The sequence below is a fragment of the Canis lupus genome, chromosome 12 (assembly GCF_011100685.1).
Source record: "Canis lupus familiaris isolate Mischka breed German Shepherd chromosome 12, alternate assembly UU_Cfam_GSD_1.0, whole genome shotgun sequence".
Lineage (NCBI taxonomy): Eukaryota > Metazoa > Chordata > Mammalia > Carnivora > Canidae > Canis > Canis lupus.
The window spans coordinates 13,421,637-13,440,162 of NC_049233.1; the positions used below are offsets into that span (position 1 = coordinate 13,421,637).

The 18,526-nt window shown below is 36.2% G+C and overlaps 1 protein-coding gene across 11 annotated transcripts in view; it reads right to left on the bottom strand.

Annotated features, from left to right (window-relative positions):
* SUPT3H (SPT3 homolog, SAGA and STAGA complex component) overlaps positions 1–18,526 on the bottom strand; it is a 530,131-nt gene that overhangs the window by 70,422 nt on the left and 441,183 nt on the right. For all 11 annotated transcript variants that reach the window (XR_005367772.1, XR_005367773.1, XR_005367774.1 and 8 more), the window contains one exon: positions 14,411–14,521. Coding sequence is in view for 8 of the 11 variants with exons in the window: in XM_038554227.1 (XP_038410155.1) it covers positions 14,411–14,521 (111 nt within the window). In the remaining 3 variants the exon portion in view is untranslated. The remainder of the gene's footprint in view (positions 1–14,410; positions 14,522–18,526) is intronic.

Here is an 18,526-nt window from a genome sequence, read left to right on the forward strand (position 1 = left end):
TCCTCCTCTCTAAGTGGCTTTACTAGAAGTGGGTAAGGGCCAACAAACAGAAATTCATCTGTCCATAGGCAACCAAAAGCATACCAACTCATCTTGGAGTAATTTAACCAATGGGATGATTTAGAGGACACCGCAGTGGCACCATTTTTGGAAGGTTAAAGCTTAGCAGAAGGAACATAAATCAAAGGTGACTGGCAGGTAAGGGATATACACAGCCGTCAGCCAAACCACGTGCACACTGGCACAGATTCAATAAGATCATTTATAAAATTTTTAAGGCAGGAGTACACAAAAGGGGGTCTGGTGCTAACTAAATCCACAGATAGCTTACATGCCACTGAAATAAACACTTCCAGATGCGGGTGTACAAAAACCTTTCACAGAAAGAAATGTTTTCTTTCATAAATCTGAAGGAGGGGCTCTTAGCGAGGAAGGGCAGAAAGTCTGAAATTGAGACTGAGCTTCTTAGAGATTGGAAGAGCTCGCTGAGGTGGAGCAGTTGTGCGGGCCATGCTGAGCGGCACACGGCGGGTCTCCGCGGAGAAGCTCCCCTGCCATCGGGGAGAGAGGATTTCTGTGAAACTGAGGAACGTGTGCTAAAGGAAGGCGCATCACTCCATCAGCCCTCAGACGTCTGGCGTTGAGTCTCTGTTGCTCTCATTCCTTATAATCTCTGTTTTGGGGGTGTGCGTGGTGGTAGAGATGATGGATGGGTTCACACAGGGATGAAAACCCCTCGTCAAAGTTTAGAAAAATGCTGCTTTGCAACTTACACTAGCACAGAGCTATTGCAGGCATGGCTTTAATGACAAAAAAATTTTTGAAATCTGGTTATAGTCATCTTTCAGGAATGCATGACCAAATTCATTAAGGGCTTAGAAAGTCAATTTGTTCATCAAAACGGCATAATAATATGGACTTCCTGGATACACACACACACACACACACACACACACACACACACACACTCCCAGAAGTTCAGATGGAAAGCAAGAATATCTTTTTTATTTTTTTAATATCAGGTGATCCATATTGAGCTCCCCCACCCACCCTCCAGAAAGCTCCTTGAAATTAGTTTCTTTGTTGAATCTTTAAACTTTATGCAAAATTTTTGTAAGCATCTGAGCACTTATTTTTGAGAATATTTTTGTTGGTTTTATGCATTGACAAGTTATAAACATGTCATCTTTTATTCTTCCTTCATTCAGGATATTGTTCTACTTATTCTTCACACCAAATATCTCTTGAATAGATTCTGTCTTCTCTGTTGTTAATGTCACTGCTTAGCAGAGGCTTCTCTGGCTTCTTGCTTACAATACTGCAGGGCCACCTATTTGGCATCTGTGCCTATTCTATCCTCGAGCCCCAGTCCCTCCTCTACATCATTGTCTGAATTATTTTTCTACAATATGGATCTGTTCATATCAACTCCTTGCTCAAAGACTCTCAAATAGCCCCTGGGTGATGCTATCAGTTCTTATAAAGAAATTTTCCAAACAAAATCTTCCTGAGGACCCAATGTATATCAGAGATAAAAATTCATCTGTATTATTTGGAGAACATGCTTTATGACTTGCACAATGCTTGCACAATAATCTGGGTTTTCTGCAGAGCACAGTTAGATAAGTGTTGGCCTACATCACAAAGTCCAGGTAAGCTGGCTTGGAATTCAAAGTCCTCAAACTGTCATCACCCCACCTTTGAGGCTTCATCTCCCCTCAAGACACTCCAGACTCGGTTCCTCAACTCTGTCTAAACAGTCATACTGCTTTCATATACCTATCCTCCCACGCTCCATTTTATCCCTGCTTTTTTTTTTCTACCAGAATTATCTTTTCAAAATTCTTACTCATCTCCCTTAGCTCTGTTTCATAAACTCCATTCAATTGTTTACGGCCCTCCAAAGCTTCCCTGGCTTCCTCAGGCAGCCCATGCCCTCCTCTGTACCTGAAGCACTTTGTCCAAACTTCGGTTGCAATGCCAGTCACACGCACATCTTCGCTGTGCTGGAACCCCCCATTATCTCCATATTCCATATACCCACTTCAACATATTTCTAAGATAACACTTGGGAAATGTTTATTGAATTAATAAATGGAGATCTCAGAGCTGTAGGGGTCTGAGGACATGTAGGGATGTCAACACTGGTCCTTCTACTTCCCAATGGTGAGTGGTTCAAATGTACAAATATGGATTTGGCCAAATGGACTGTTTTTTCTTTTAAGTCCAACCTCAGAAGGCAAGTGCTGTCCTTTGTAGGTGAAGTATGCTTTCACCCTATCAGGAAGGCACATGCTCTGAAATGGTTTTCCAGCAGTGGTGGGTGACAGATGAACTCGTAGTAGTACACAGTTTTGTCTTACCACCTTATTCACTTTTTTAAAACTTTAACTGTTGGTGAACTGGTTTTGTGAGTGAAAGATATTGCTGGCCTTCAAAAACTGAAGGTAGTTTGCCCACATAAAGATCAACCCCTATTACTGCCGTCTTCAGACAGTGATTCAGAGAAAAGCACAGTGTAGAGCCCATACTACTTTTCCCTTTCCCATTCCCCATTCCCCCTTTGCCCTTCCCCTTCTCTCTCTCTCTCTATCTCTCTCTCTCTCTCCTCCTTTAAAACATTTGCTTGGATGAGATGTGCTTTTCAACTTTACCCTACTTACTTATTAGGCTCTTACCTAATTAGTCTAGAATATGGGAATAGGTGTTTTAGGTTAGATCAGGAATGAAGAATGAAATCAGAGCCAGAAATGTAGTTTCTAACTTCTCTACTGGAAACTATAAAATCTGCACAAGTGTTTGAATTGGAATTGACAGGAACCTGTAGGCCAGGCTGTGAACTTCTGGAGCCAGAGAGTCAACTTAGATACTCCCACCCTGGTATTTCCATCAGGGGCACAGCTGCCCAACTGTCACCTTGAATGCACTTGGGCAAATTCAGAGCCTGACACTGGGCTCTGCCCTCATGACCCCAGCCAGCTAGTCAGCCCAAATATTTCCAGATCTGGAGAGCCTATTCCACATTTTGGGTAGATGCCCAGAACTGCAAGTGCACTCCAATCAGGTGGGAGAGCCTATCCAGGTGCCAGGGCAAGAGTTAACATCTGACTGACATATGGGCCATGAATTTTCTCTTCTCACAGCTTGGGGTCATGCACAGGCAGTGTGTGGGGGTGGAATATTTGATCTGCGCATACATAGCCTAGGGGATTTGGTTTAAATCAAATCATAATTAAAACACCAGTCAGGAAAACAAGGCATAATTATTTTTTTCCTGCATATTTTTCCTACCTTGGATATAGCCTTAAATACACGTTGGGTATAAGAAAAGCTAGGTATCAGTTTCATTTGGGGAAGGTGTAAATTTTCCACTTAAAACAATCCACTTATTATGCTGTGGGATTAACTCTGCAACTACATCAGTAAATTAAGTGACAGTTCAGTGATTATATTTGTGAGACTAAAGTATGTAACACTATTTTAGAAATCATCAAAAAGTAAATCATCTCCAGTTCAATGGGCTCTCATCATGGCTGTGCAAGGGGATTTTTGCCACACTATCAATAAAACAGTACACAAATGTCTCACTGAAACAAAACATGCTTATGAATCTTAGATGTTTCTGGAAGTGGTAAATAAACTGTATTTTAATAAAACCAATGTGCTCTTTTCTAATATTCACCTAGTCAGACAGAAAATATTAACTGAATATTTAAATAGCATTTCTGCTAGGTGAACATGAACAACATAATTTGCTGAAGCTGTATGCCTAACTCAATATATATAATCTTCTTGTTTATTCAGATTTAAAAGAAGATTCTTGCCATTTTTAGAGTATAATTTTTAAGTTTAGAAATATTTCAGCTGAGGTTAGTTCCTCCCAACTAATCCTTTTGCTGTTTTCATGAATTTATGAGTTAAAAGAATCCTGTGATTTTTTTTTTTTTTTTAAGAAAGAATAATTTCCTTTTGGGAGTCACTCTAAATATTTTCCCACTCTCTCTCCATTCCCTCAGAAGACTGCAAAAACCTAGCAACTACAATAATACAGTCAAATCTCAAGATCTGGTCTTTTTAGAATATTCAGCTCAAAAAGTTTCTCTGTGTTGTCAATTGTTCCTCTTTTGCGTTCATGTTTGAATTCTTCCTCTATTATCCAAGACACAGCCTGCTTTTACAATAAATAGAGATGCATTAGCTTCTTGAACTGCTTCAAATTTTAAAAGTCTTTGAAGTACACAAACTTGGAGAAAACACACAGGGCTGGTTAAGGCTCGTACCTTTCATTTCTACTTTGAACATGCACCCTGTTAGAGAATACTGATTTTCTCCCTTTCAAGCTGTGTTCCTGAAAACTCTAGGATTATTCAAGAATTTCCAGGGGCCTCATGGTGTTTGATTTGAATGTCCATTTATGATCTCTCTGTTCCACTTAAAATACAGGTTCTGTAGTCTCATGTTTTATATTTGAACTTCTTGTAAATGTTCTGTTGAGTAGCAAGTTATGTCTTAGAGTTTGGGCTTGTTTTATTTTTTGATATTTAAAGAAGACCAGATAAATATTCTACATACAACCATTCAAGTTTGAGTACATCATCTTAGGATCCATACCACATGCAGAACCAAATTTGAGGTCCTTACTGCTGACATAGAAATGAAGGCAGAAAAAAGCAAAATGTGTAAGAATAATAACTGTTTACTGTAGAGACAAGCTGGTTGTTAATGACAGCAGATTTTTCAAATTAGAACTGGATAAGTTCTTATCAAAAAATTCGCCAGCTGCCCCAATTAAAGGTATTGCTGTAGATAAAGGAGTTCAAATGAGAGAAGATCTTGCTTTCCTTCTCTCCCCTATCTGTCTCATGATTTTAAAAAAATTGAATAGCTTTACAATATAATGGGACTGTGCCACCTCTATCTGGCAATACAGAATTATGGTGCTATGTTTACAACAGCAGAAATAGTTTCATCAATGAAGTTCACCAAATTTGTATTCCACAGGCAAAGCAAAATAAATTTGACCCTGAAACTTTAAATGAATATTTGAAGTCAGAGAAGGGTCATCAGGTGATTGAGATTTTCTTTATATCTTGGAATTGCTTATGTTTTAAGATACCTTAAAAAACATTTTCCAGAAATCCAGGAAGAGTTACCCTGGATTAGAAATCTCTATATTAAACCTCTTTAAACACTACCAGTTTAAAAATGTGAGCACTTGTTAGGTATTGTTAGTGAAACAACTTTTTATTTTAGAAGATTTTATTTATTTATTCTTGAGCGACACAGAGAGAGAGGCAGAGACATAGGTAGAGAGAGAAGCAGGCTCCCTGTGGGGAACCCAATGCAAGACTTGATCCTGGACACCCGGGATCATGACCTGAGCTGAAGGCAAATGCTCAACCACTGAGCCATCCAGGGGTACCTCAAAACTTTTAAGCAAAAAATTGTTTTTCTTTTGGGGAAAGACTATTGCAGGCCTGTGTAGAACACTAGTAAAATCAGATATATTTGTGAATCAAAACTTCTCAATGCTGGATAAATCGAAGAAAATAGAAAGTGGACACTGTGATGGATATAATATAATGGCTGTCACATGTAACTCTGTTTTTGAAACACTTTTACTTTCCTTAATAAATGAGGTTTTAAGAGTCGATCTTCTATGTATAACACACAGATTTTTGAAATATTTTATGAAGAAAACCCTTTTCCGAAGTGGAACATCTTTTAATACCTCTTGGAACACTTGTTTTCTACACATTATAGCTTAGAAAATATGATCTCATGTTTTCAGGGCAAGACCACTTAAAGAGTTAAGAACAGAGACCATTCTACAAGGAAGAAGTTTAATGAGTAGGATTAGTGAGAATTCACTGAAGCCCATCATCCTAAGGAACCACAAAATATTCCTGTCCACAGATAGAGCTCTGGTACTTGCTATGTAACTTTAATCTAGTTCACTTAACTTTTCTCTAAATCTCAGTATTGCTCTCTAGAAAGTGGAGATAATTAACATTCATCTTGCTGTGTTATGAGGATAAATATCATAATGCAAGTGAAAAGTTTCTTCTAAAATAGTACATAAATTATCATTTGATCAACTAATGCTCATCTTAGATTCTAATGAGTTACTCTGCCAAACTCTTCCAACTTCTATAGGAATGAAGAAATTCCTATATTTCAAACATTCTCTCCCCAATCCTACACTGAACATTGTGTTAGTTGATCCATATAAAATTTCAGATATTCAACTGCTTTTCAGTTAGAGAAACTGCGATTTCATATAATTTGACATACTGAATTTTGTCACTGGAATCCCTTCAACCTATTTCAAAATTAAAAACAACTACAATGGAATATTACTTAGCCATTAGAAACGACAAATACCCACCATTTGCTTCAATGTGGATGGAACTGGAGGGTATTATGCTGAGTGAAATAAGTCAATCGGAGAAGGACAAACATTATATGGTCTCACTCATTTGGGGAATATAAAAAATAGTGAAAGGGAATAAAGGGGAAAGGAGAAAAAATAAGTGGGAAATATCAGAAAGGGAGACAGAACATGAAAGACTCCTAACTCTGGGAAACGAACTAGGGGTGGTGGAAGCGGAGGGGGGCGGGGGGTGCGGGTAACTGGGTGACGGGCAGTGAAGGGGGCACTTGACGGGATGAGCACTGGGTGTTATTCTATATGTCGACAAATTGAACACCAATAAAAAATAAATTTATAAAAAAAAACAACTACATTAAAAGTTTCACAGTTTTTTTTTCTAGAAAACACTCACTTTCAGGTTATTATATAAATATATAAATTATATAAATATGACATATGTTAATTTATTTCTGAGAATCAGTAGCCCACAACTATAAAAAGGTAAGTGACTCCAATCTATACGGATAGATTTAATATTTCTAAAAAAATTTATTGGGAAGATTTTTGCTTCCAGTCAAAACACATATTTAAGAATTCATACCCAATTTATACTTGTTATTTATATTTGAAAATTATTCTAATGTTTTGCGACATTTTATTTTCCAGGTTGAACAAATAAAATGCTGACAAACCGGGATCCCTGGGTGGCGCAGTGGTTTAGCGCTGCGATCACCCAGGGCGCGCGATCCTGGAGACCCTGGATCGAATCCCACGTCCGGCTCCCGGTGCATGGAGCCTGCTTCTCCCTCTGCCTATGTCTCTGCCTCTCTCTCTCTCTCCCCCTGTGACTATCATAAATAAATAAAAATTTAAAAAAAATGCTGACAAACCTAATATAATCATGACGTAAGAATTATTCATGAACATGAAAGTAAGTCTAGATCAAAATAGTCAAAGCAATCTGCTACGCCACTTTTATTTTTAAAAGCTTAATGTGAGGAATTCTTAGAGGAAATTTCACTTTTTCAATACCTATGTATCTATTTCCAACATTCCTTAAGAACTAATGATATGAGAACATCCTTAGCAATCCTTAGCATCCATAATAGATAACCTCACATCAAAGTAAATGGCCAGAATGGAAGAGAAGTAAAGTGAGAGTGGAAAGGCTGGATTCCAGCCCTGTCACTCACTCACAAGGTGCCTTTGAGTACATACACTGTGAAGTTTCTCTGAGGCTTTCTATGTCTCAGCCAGCTTTAAAATACTGTGATTCTGTCTGAGAATTTAAGACAGCTGAATGGATAATGAAGCACAACTCACTTCTAGGGATGCACTGAAGGTGTTACTTAAGTTAATGACCATGCTTACATAAGCAATTTTATTGTCTCTCTCTTCCAGTCCAATAGAAAATCACCTGATAACATGCAAGCTCAGGTGGGTTAACATATTTTTTCTACAGTGAATATTACTTAGGAGAAGCTAAAATAGATTTAGGCATTACACATTGGATTATGTCATCTTACCCAGTGAACAGTTTCCTTTTCCTGGCTTTCAAAATTATACCCCTGATTTTATGTCAGCCATTTACAGCACTTCCCATTGAGAGCTGGGATTGAGCTTCAGAGTAGGTAACCATGGGCACCACCCACTCCTTGTAAACAGCAAGGATCTAGATAAAACACATGTCTGACCTTCTTCTGTATGATAAATAATCAATACACTGGGTTACTTTTTGGAGTATTTTCCATGAAACACATTTCATTCACCAAAATGTTAAATGCTTTTTACTTCGCTTCTAAACATGCACAAGTAAATTCTAAGAATATTTTTAAAAAAACCATTACCAAAGGCACTTGAATTTTCAGGTTGAGAGAAGAAAATACTCTTCAAATAAATACCAATTAATTTTCTAATAGGATAATTCATTTAGAGCTTTTGCTCTATTATTGTAGGGCCCTGTTACCCTTCTTAAAGTAAGTTTTATTTACTCTTTTCTATTCTATATTTTCTTAATTTCTAACATACCAGCACTACTTTCAGTAAATGAAAAAAATTACTAAAGTGAAGAAATCAGTAAAATGAAAAATATTTAAACACTGAGGAAATAATTTATTTAAAAAATTATCACTACCTTTGATATACTCATCAGTCTCTGAAATTTTTCAATAACTTACACAAAGATATAAACCTGTATACATTGAATCTGATAAAGCTTTATAAATTTGAGGCCATGTCATTTTTTTCTTTAGATTTCTGTTTCATTGGGAGCTAGTAGGCAATATTTAGCTAGTATGTAAAAATGAAATGGCAAATAAGTATGTTCAGTTCCTGAGACCTTATTTTTAAGGTGATAATGTAATAGAAATCCAATAATGTTCTTCAACCATTACCAATCCGTAAAGTAAAAATGAACACATTTAGTTTCAGGAGCAATCATATTTAAATGGTACTTATATTTTAATGGTAAAAACCATTAGTCTGATAAGAAATCACATTATTATGCAAGTTTTAGTTTCTTCTGGGATTCCAAAGTGAAGCCTCTCTGCGTGTGTGTATGTGTGTGTGTGTGTGTGCCTGGGTGGCTGGGTGTATATGGAGGGGGTGGTTTCTATTTCAGTCTGTTTGTATTCCTATTTGAGAGCTTTTAGAAAATATACTACTGCTACTACTATTACTACTACTTCTACGATTATTAGTATAATTTATTAACAACTTATCACATGTCACCCAAAACACAAATAATCCAGTTAAGAAATGGGCAGAAGACATGAGTAGACATTTTTTTCCAAAAAAGATATACAGATGGCCAACAAACACATGAAAAGATATTCAACATCACTCATCATCAGGGAAATACAAATCAAAATGACAGTGAGATACCACCTCACACCTGTTAGAATGGCTAAAATCAACATGACAGGAACAGCAGATGTTGGCAAGGATGCAGAGAAAGGGGAATCCTCTTACACTGTTGGTGGGAATGCAAGCTGGTGCAGCCACTCTGGAAAACAGTATGGAGGTTCCTCAAAAAGGTAAAAATAGAACTAACTACCCTATAACCCAGCAGTTGCACTACTTGGTATTTACCCAAAAGATACAAAAATACTGATTCCAAAGGATACACACACTCTGATATTTATAGCAGCAGCATCAACAACAGCTAAATGATGGGAAGAGCCCAAATGTCCATTGGCAGATGAGTGGATAAAGAAGATGTGGTATGTACACACACACACACACACACACACACACACACACAAACACACACTGGAATAGTACTCAGCCATCAAAAAGAATGAAATCTTGCCATTTGCAACAACATGGATAGCACTAGACTGTATGATGCTAAGTGAAACAAGTCAGAGAAAAACAAATATCATATGATTTCACTGCTGTGTAGAACTTAAGAAACAAAACAGATGAACATGGGGGAAAAAGAGAGGCAAACCATAAGAGACTCTTGACTACAGAGAACCAACTGAGGGTTGCTGGAGGAGCAGTGGGTGGAGGCATGGGCTAACTGGGTGATGAATATTAGGGAGGGCTCTTGTTGGGATGAGCACTGGGTATTATATGTAACTGATGAATCACTAAATTCTACTCTTGAAAGCAAGATTACACTGTATGTTAACTAGAATTTAAATAAAAATTTGAAACAAAAACAAAAACAGCTTATCACATTATCAAGCTCACAGTACTCCTTAAATTTTATCATGAAGTATGTTCTATTATTATACCAATTTTACAGATGAAACTGAGCCATAGAGAGATTAAGAAACTTCCTTAAGGCTACTTAGCTAATAGGTGGAAGAGTTGGGATCTAAACCATGGTCATTTGGCTCTAGGATCAACAGTCAATCACCACCAATATAACTTCCATAAATACCAGCTGCTCTGAGTACAAGGACAAAGTAATATGACAAGCATCAAAGTCACTCAGGACATCTGAGGATGCAAATGTACTCTAAAGTACTACTACATGGGCAGCCTGGGTGGCTCAGCGGTTTGGTGCCGCCTTCAGCCCAGGGCCTGATCCTGGAAATCTGGGATCGAGTCCCACATCGGGCTCCCTGCATGGAGCCCACTTCTCCCTCTGCCTGTGACTCTGCCTTTCTCTCTCTCTGTATCTCTCATGAATAAATAAAAACTTTAAGAAAAAAATTAAGTACTACTACAAATCACAGATTTTGAAGTGATTTTCAGAATTATAGGAAAAAGAAACAAAAGGCCAAAAGTAAGATTAGTTTTTAAAAATTTTCTTTCAGTATGCATATACAGAAAGTCAGGTTTATAGGGATGGGGCAGCAGCAAAAGTATGTTTTAGGGAGATTTTGGAGCTAGGGAGTTTTAGCCTTGGTTCCATCATTTAGTCTAATTAATAGCTTCACCTCAGAAAAATTACCTCAATCCTCTAGGTATAATACTTTCTCTGATTTTCTGCATAGGATTGAGAATAAATGAGAACACAGAAAAGAAAGAAATCACCAACTAAAACCAATATGCTAAACACAGTACTGTTCTAACTGGTTGAGTGGAGATGGAAGTTTATAAGTGTCTCTACCACATGCATATCCCTCCCAGCCAAGCAGCGGATGCTTTCGCTCTGCGCCCTTATCCTCTCTGTGCCAGCAGCTACTCTGTGCAAAGCATCACCTATGCTCTTCTTCGTCACCTCCACCTAACACAGCTTCAATCAGTCTTGTCTTCTATCATTTCAACTAATTCCCAAGGTGAAGAGCTCACAATTCTTTACGCAATGAACTGTAGTTCTGAAATTGATCAAGTTGTGATTTTGTATAACATTATGTCAAAAGTCATAATACGGTAGGAGACAGGGTGATGACTCACTAAAAGCAGAATTTTACTGGTTTATTGATTGATATTGGAATTAAATTTCTGTGTAACGTACTGTTTGTTATTTTAATTTTCAAAATCCATTCCCAATTATTGGGAATTGCTACACACGAATCAAGTTATGGATATTCTAAATTAGATATCACATCTACAAATACATCAGACAAGCACTTTAGATTTGGAATTACAAGGTACATAGACAAAATCTCTATGATTCATAAATATAAACTAGTTGCTCATGAACATTTTAGTTTATGCAGGAAATGTTATGCTGGAGGTAACCGAGCTCAGCCTTTCTGTATGAAAATTTAGGTGTTGACCTATGGTTACTATAGAGGCAAACCATTTTCCTCCTCTATTTTTTTTCTTTTAAAGATTTTGTTTATTTATTCATGAGAGACAGAGGAGAGAGGGAGGGGGGGAGAGAGAGAGAGAGAGAGAGAGAGAGAGAGAGAGACAGGCAGAGGGAGAAGCAGGCTCCATGCAGGGAGCCCGACGTGGGACTCGATCCCAGGTCTCCAGGATCATGCCCTGGGCCGAAGGCAGCATTAAACCGCTGAGCCACCCAGGTTGCCTGTCTCCTCTCTTCTTACAAGTTGCCACTCAAAGCCTAGGTGGCAAAGAGTCCCTAGTGCAGCATGAAGTATGATCTCCAGAAGTGGGCATCAGGAAACTGGATATAAACATCCCCACCCCCATCAGAAGCACCTCCTTTTAGCAGCTGAAGGTCTGTGGAGCCAGGGCAGGATGGCCATAATGTTAGATACATAGTCTGCAAATCTCTCCCATTTTAAAGAGAATTTTTAACTAATTTAAAAGGCAGATTTATGAAAGGTACAGCACAGGGAATATAGTCAATGGTATTGTGACAGATGGTAGCTACACTTGTGGTGAGCACAGCATGATATACAGGGATGCTGAATCACCTTGTTGTATGCCTGAAACTAATGTGTGTCAATGATACTTCAAATGAAAAAGAGGGAAGATTTATGTATTGTTATGTATAGCGTGAAGCTGTGTCTAAAACAGTTAGATCATATTAATCATGATATAAGACAGAGTAGGCACATTCAGTCCTGCAGGCCGGGCAGATTATTATAGCTCTAGGTAATGAAGCAGACCTCTCAAAGTGGGTCCTTTCTGAGGAGTGATAAAAATGCGGATGCCCCTCTCTGGTGATTTTTTACCATTTGCTGTCATTCTGGCAGTGGTTAAGTGAACCTTCCAGGTCATGGTTTATGTGTTCTATTTTTCCAGATCTATTTAAATTAAGCATTTTACAATTGTACCATTAACTTAGAAGAGCATAATTGTTATATGTTTATTAGATGAAAATTAGCTTAAACTATATCTGAGCTTAGTTTCAAGTATATTTTCTGACCATGTAAAAGCAACATTACATGAATAACAGAGTACCAGTTAGACATGAAGGAATGAATACACATACAAACACATGCACACAATGTCATCAACTAAGATGGTTAAATAATCTGTCCAGTGTAGTGAAGTACAAAAAACATGGAAGAATGAAGCAGCTACTGCTTCCTCTTAAGGAAATAACAAAGACTTTATGATAGGGAGATTCCCCCTTATATTAGATACATGTTCCTTCATGTAATTTTACCTATTATTTTAGTTACCATTTTAGGTTCTTTCTCAAAAATCCAGCTTCTCCTTGCTACTCTTTAATGCCTTCTAGATTATTACTAACACTGCCTCCTTTTCCTTCTCTTTCCATTCCATTGCCTCAATCTTTTAGTTATTATTTGGCTCTTAAATATGGACTTGATATGTTTAATCCTTTGTTAGAAGATGGCTCTTTCAATTTCAGTTTTTAAATTCTTCCAATCATCTCCTATTTTTCTAAATTTCATTTCTTTTGGCTCATCACTCAAAATAGTCTCACCTATCTTGCAGAAAAAAATAAAACAAGAGATATCTGATTTCATTCTGCCTTTTCAATTGCAATAATCTAAAAATATTCATGCAGAAGTATATATTGCTTTCATTGGCAGTATTGAAATCATGTTCTCATAATATAGAAGACAGATTTTATTTTATTTATTTATTTATTTATTTTAGAAGACAGATTTTAAATGCTAAACGCAAGTGGAAATAATAGTTACCATTAAAAAAAGCTTCTGGAGACATACATAAAAAGTTTCTGATACATGCTTGCTGTTACAATGAGATACCCATACAATTAGCTAATGAAAATAAAGAATGGAAAGAAAGTATTCCCTTTAACTAAAACACAGGGAAAAAGGAGATGATCTAATGTAGAAGAAATCATGATTTTTATCAATAGATAATAGTAAAATCCACTCCTAGGAGAAAACACTATGTTATACTTATGTATGTATGTATGTTGATGTTATATGTACATACTCTGCTTTGATATATTAAAGCAGAAGTGAATATGAAGAAACCAAACAAACAGTAAATTCTACTGTTCCTCAGTCTTAAATCCAACCTCATGTTCTGAAAATCAAACCGGTGCCTCATAAACAGTGGAAGACTTGGAGAAAGTTCTATTAACATGAATAAAGATTTTTTTTAAAAAAGGCAACAAGATGAGCACTTAATTAAAACATACACTCACACACACACACACACACACTTTCTTTAGGCTGTTGAAATATAAAGTCTTTAATTCTCCATTTAAAAAAAAAACAACAAACTCTGATTATAAGCTTTAAAACCATTTGAAGATGTGAAAGACTATCTGCATTTCAGCCTACTTCAAAGCCAGTAAAGAAATCATTTCTTCTTCTTCCAACTCAAAGTATGTTTAGGAGCAGGACATCTGATAGAAGTGGTATTGCCAATCTAACCAATTTTAAAATATAAAGTGCTTCTAGCAATATTTGGATACATATAATTTGACAAAAAAGTTTTATAAACCTAAGCTTTGAAAAATAGAAAATATAAGCCCCAACAAAAAAAGCATAATTTGTAATTGAAAGAAAATAATATTTTGTAGAAAAGAATCATCCTTCCAAAAAGAGACAAAAATGACTAACTTTTATTTCCCAAGAGAATTATGCCACTTTTATACAACAAAATTACCGTCACCACAAATTGCTTTCAACAATTCCATTGCTTCTTCATTTGACCACTTGAAAATCAAAATTCTTTCAGATTATAAATATAACTTTTTATAACTCTGTTATTACGTACTGTGAATGGGGAAAGGGGGCCAATCTTGTGGCCGTAGCGTCGAACGGCCTCTCTGATGTGGCAGGGCTGGATGGCATCGCTGTGAGCCTCAACACCACAGGCCGCAGTGCTCTGCGACAGAAAAACACATAAATTGTTACTAAATCAAAAACACACAACAGAACTACAGTGTATAAAATATGAAAATAAACTTTTATAAAATGGATGTTTTTCTCCCTTTAGGATGCATGTCCCTGCTGCCATACTCTGCATTTAAAAAAATATTCCATTAACAAATCAAAGATGACTTTTACATGACCCCTTCCTAGCAGACCTACCAAATGCAATTTTTATGCCCACAATATTTCACCTAGGCCTGCATGTCAAGGTACCGAAGAATATAGCCACTCGCGTGCAGATGAGAAGTGTCATGGGATTGTTGAAAGAACCACAGGAAGCTATTTTTTTTAAAAACATTTGAACATTTATTATTATAAATGTTTCTTGGGAGCTTGTTGGGCATATTTCTGAAATAACATGAGGGTCATCAATTTTAAAATGAAAAATATAAAATTGCTATATATTTATCTGTAATACTGGGGGCTGTCATAAATGATCATTTTAACTTGGTTCCTAATTTTCTAGGTGTCCTCAAGGCAAAAACAAAATAAAACAAAACCTTTCTATTTTCATTGGCTTCATGTGTAAAAGGCAGGTTTGAAAGTACAAAAAGATACAAGGAAGAGAAAGATTATTTGCAAAGAGAGTATGGATACCAGCTGAAGAAATGTGTGTTATATGATTTAAGTTCAGTTGCAGGCTCTGGTTTCCCAAATACCTGATCCAGATCTTATCAGTTACCAGTTCTGTCAAGTTATGCAATATCTCTGTGCTTTGGTTTCCTCATCTGTCAAACTGGGATAATAATTATAATTGCTTTAAACTGCAATGGATGCCAGATGCCAGTCATTAACATTAAAGAATCAAAAGAAAGAAACACTTGTTTGTGTATTACTTAAGTCACATAATAATTATTTGTTTTGCTGATAATTACTACAATTATCACTTTTATAATTCCTTGTAGGAGTATAACTAGTATGACCTCTATGGATAGTAATTTGACAAAATCTTATCAAATGAAAATGCACAATCATTTCTGACCCAATTTCACATTGAAGAACTTGTCCTACAGATATATTACACAGGTACAAAATTTTATATACCTATATATCTATCACACACACATAAACACACACTCACTGCAGAATTACTAGGATTGATGAACTAAATGTTCAACAATGAGGGAACACTAAAATAAATTATGATACATCCATTTAATGAAACTATAGCAACCACCAAGAACAACAAGGGAGTTCCATGCACACTCCCATGGAACTATCCCTAAGATGTACTGTGTGAGAAAATGCAAGGTATCCACTTGGGTGGCACTATGTTACCATTTATTTTTTTTTAAAGGCTGAACATTACATACTCATTTAAGCATAGACTATATTTTGCAAGGGTATACTAAAAATCAGTAATAGTCCTTATCTCTTGGAGGCTAAATGGGTGTCTAAAGGACAGGGACTAGAAGATACATTTTTCATTGTATATCCTTCTGTACTTTTCAAATGTATTTTCTGTACCTCATGTGTGGTTTTCTCAGAACTAGTAAAAAAAAAAATTAAAAATTCTCATTCAATGAGAGCATCAGCTAATTATCCAAGCTGAACCTGAAATAAGATATAAAATATAAAACAAAGCGGATCTTATTTTTATTATTTTAAAAAGATATGAAATAAGCAAATAGGAATTGACTCTAGAGTATCCTCAATTTCATTCTAACAACACCCTGAATAACAGAACTGCTATGCCCACAACAACATAAACTGTTATCTCAATCCTTCACTTGGCACTGATAAAAAAGTACACAGGATTTTTTTCTTTTGAGTGCTTTTTCAGTTCTTATTCCAAATGCTTTGTGTCACCTGGAATATATTAGAAGAAATGCAATTACCAGGTACCTGATGAGGGTAAAGGTCCTTTTCTGAGTCCATCTGGCCCCAAAAGATGAACATGACTAATAAAGATTCATTAATGGTTGAGGCATTCCATCATTTGTGGAAATGAATGCAAATATTTAGCTGGATCTAGAGTTGAGTTTTCTAGTGGAAACTCAAGTGGAAATAAAAAACAAAGACATCAAGAAGGTCAATATCCTGCATATTACATGTCAGGTGGAAAGTTCCTCTATGGCATCTCCTTTCTCCTTGCAGCTTGGGTTTGTTTTTCAAGTCATTCCTCCATGGCCAATCTAAGATTCTCCTCTTCCTGTCTTTCCGAAATAAATTTGGTTTTTATCAAAAGATAAAACATTTGGTCAAAAGATAGAACATTTGGTCAAAATCTCTCAGGACCGCTGGCATGATAATCAAATGGGATTTCAGAACACTGAGGGAAGCATAAGCTAGAAACTTATGGTTGAATTGTGATCTTTTCCAAAAAGATGAAGCTAACTTACATAAAAATGGAAATACTCAATGTTGTGAAAAATATTAGATTTTTCTGTTTTTTGTTAATTTCAGGTTTGTTTGCTATAATTAAGCAACTGCAAACAGCATGAAGTTGCCATATGCACTTCTACACTTTCTTGACTTGCCCACGAGTTCTTTGGAAGGGAACCCTTAAATCTGAAATGATATATTTCCAGTGTTGCTTCCATCTCAACAGACCTCTTTACATTTTTGTCAACATTCAGGCCTTCGCCAAGGTATTTTTAACCATTTAAACTCAAAATTCATACCAAGTTGAGACTTTTTAATTTCACAGTGACTCTAGCATTTTGTTAATATTCTTCAAAATTGTTTCAGAAGAATAAGCATTAAATTTATATATTTGTCTTCTAATATTTAAAAATCTTTTATGTGCTGTGAACACATTTGAAGAGTGCTAGATTCATATACCAGTTCATCTTTCCTATTTTGAGTATGCCTACACTTAATAGGATATTCTTTATTTTTAAATTTTCAAAGATGACACCTATATTTGACAACATACTGAGTCTAAAGAGTGCTGAAATCTCTGCCAAAATAGATTATTTCCTGGAATCAAGTACAGGCTGCTTGGTAAAGTTCTTTCTCATATGTCAGGTCCTTTTCCTCATGGCTGCATTCATACTCTATTCTCGTACGCTTCCACTTCATCTTACGTGTGTCCTTTCATCCAGAAGCTGGGTACTGGAGAGTAAGTATTATATGGAATCCTAACATCCCTGGATTTGAGCACTGTGCCTCTGCTTATCCTTGCTGGCTTATGCTGAATAAAATTTCTCAGCAGTTTGAACTCTCAACTGTGGTCCAAGGAAGCTATATTGAAACTTCTGTTGCTGCTGGATCTCTTACAAATGCCTATACTTGTCTTGATGCTTTAAAAAAATTGTTGGCAAGTTAAACTATCCTATCCTTTCTCAGCCTTTCCCTTGCTAGGGAAATCCAAATTTATAAAGAAGGACCTGGAAGCTCAGATAATTGCCACTTATTCTTTCCACATAATTGTGGACTAGATCTTTTGTTAAACTTGAAACATTCATTCTTACAGACTAACATCTCAGATTGGAGTGAATGAAAGATTAGTACTACTACTACTACTAATACTTTTACTACTCATGGACCATAAAGGTTGATATGTAATCTGACTGGCAAGTGTCTTCCTTCTACTCACTGTTGTACACATAGTTTTCTCAGAGTTTCATGTTTATGGAGGATTTCTTTTCAGATGAAGATGGGCCATTCTTTGGCCAAAGGTTACAGAATATGATATAGTTAATTTTAATAGTTAATTTTCTAATTTCAAAGTTTAATTGAGATGTTAATTGCTAAAACTGTATTCTATATAACTAGAAAACTCTTTTCTTTAAGGAAATTAAAACTAGAAAAACTACTTAAGGAGAAGACAAGAGAATCACTAAACTTAAGGATTCATACATTATTAAATCTGGAAGGAATGTAAGATAACATCTATTCTAAACTCTTCCAACTCCCAACCTATTTTATGGATGAGAAAGTGAAGATAAAGGACTTGCCCTAGATTATAGTGACAGTATCAGTATGGCTATACATCAGATCTCTTGGCTTCTAG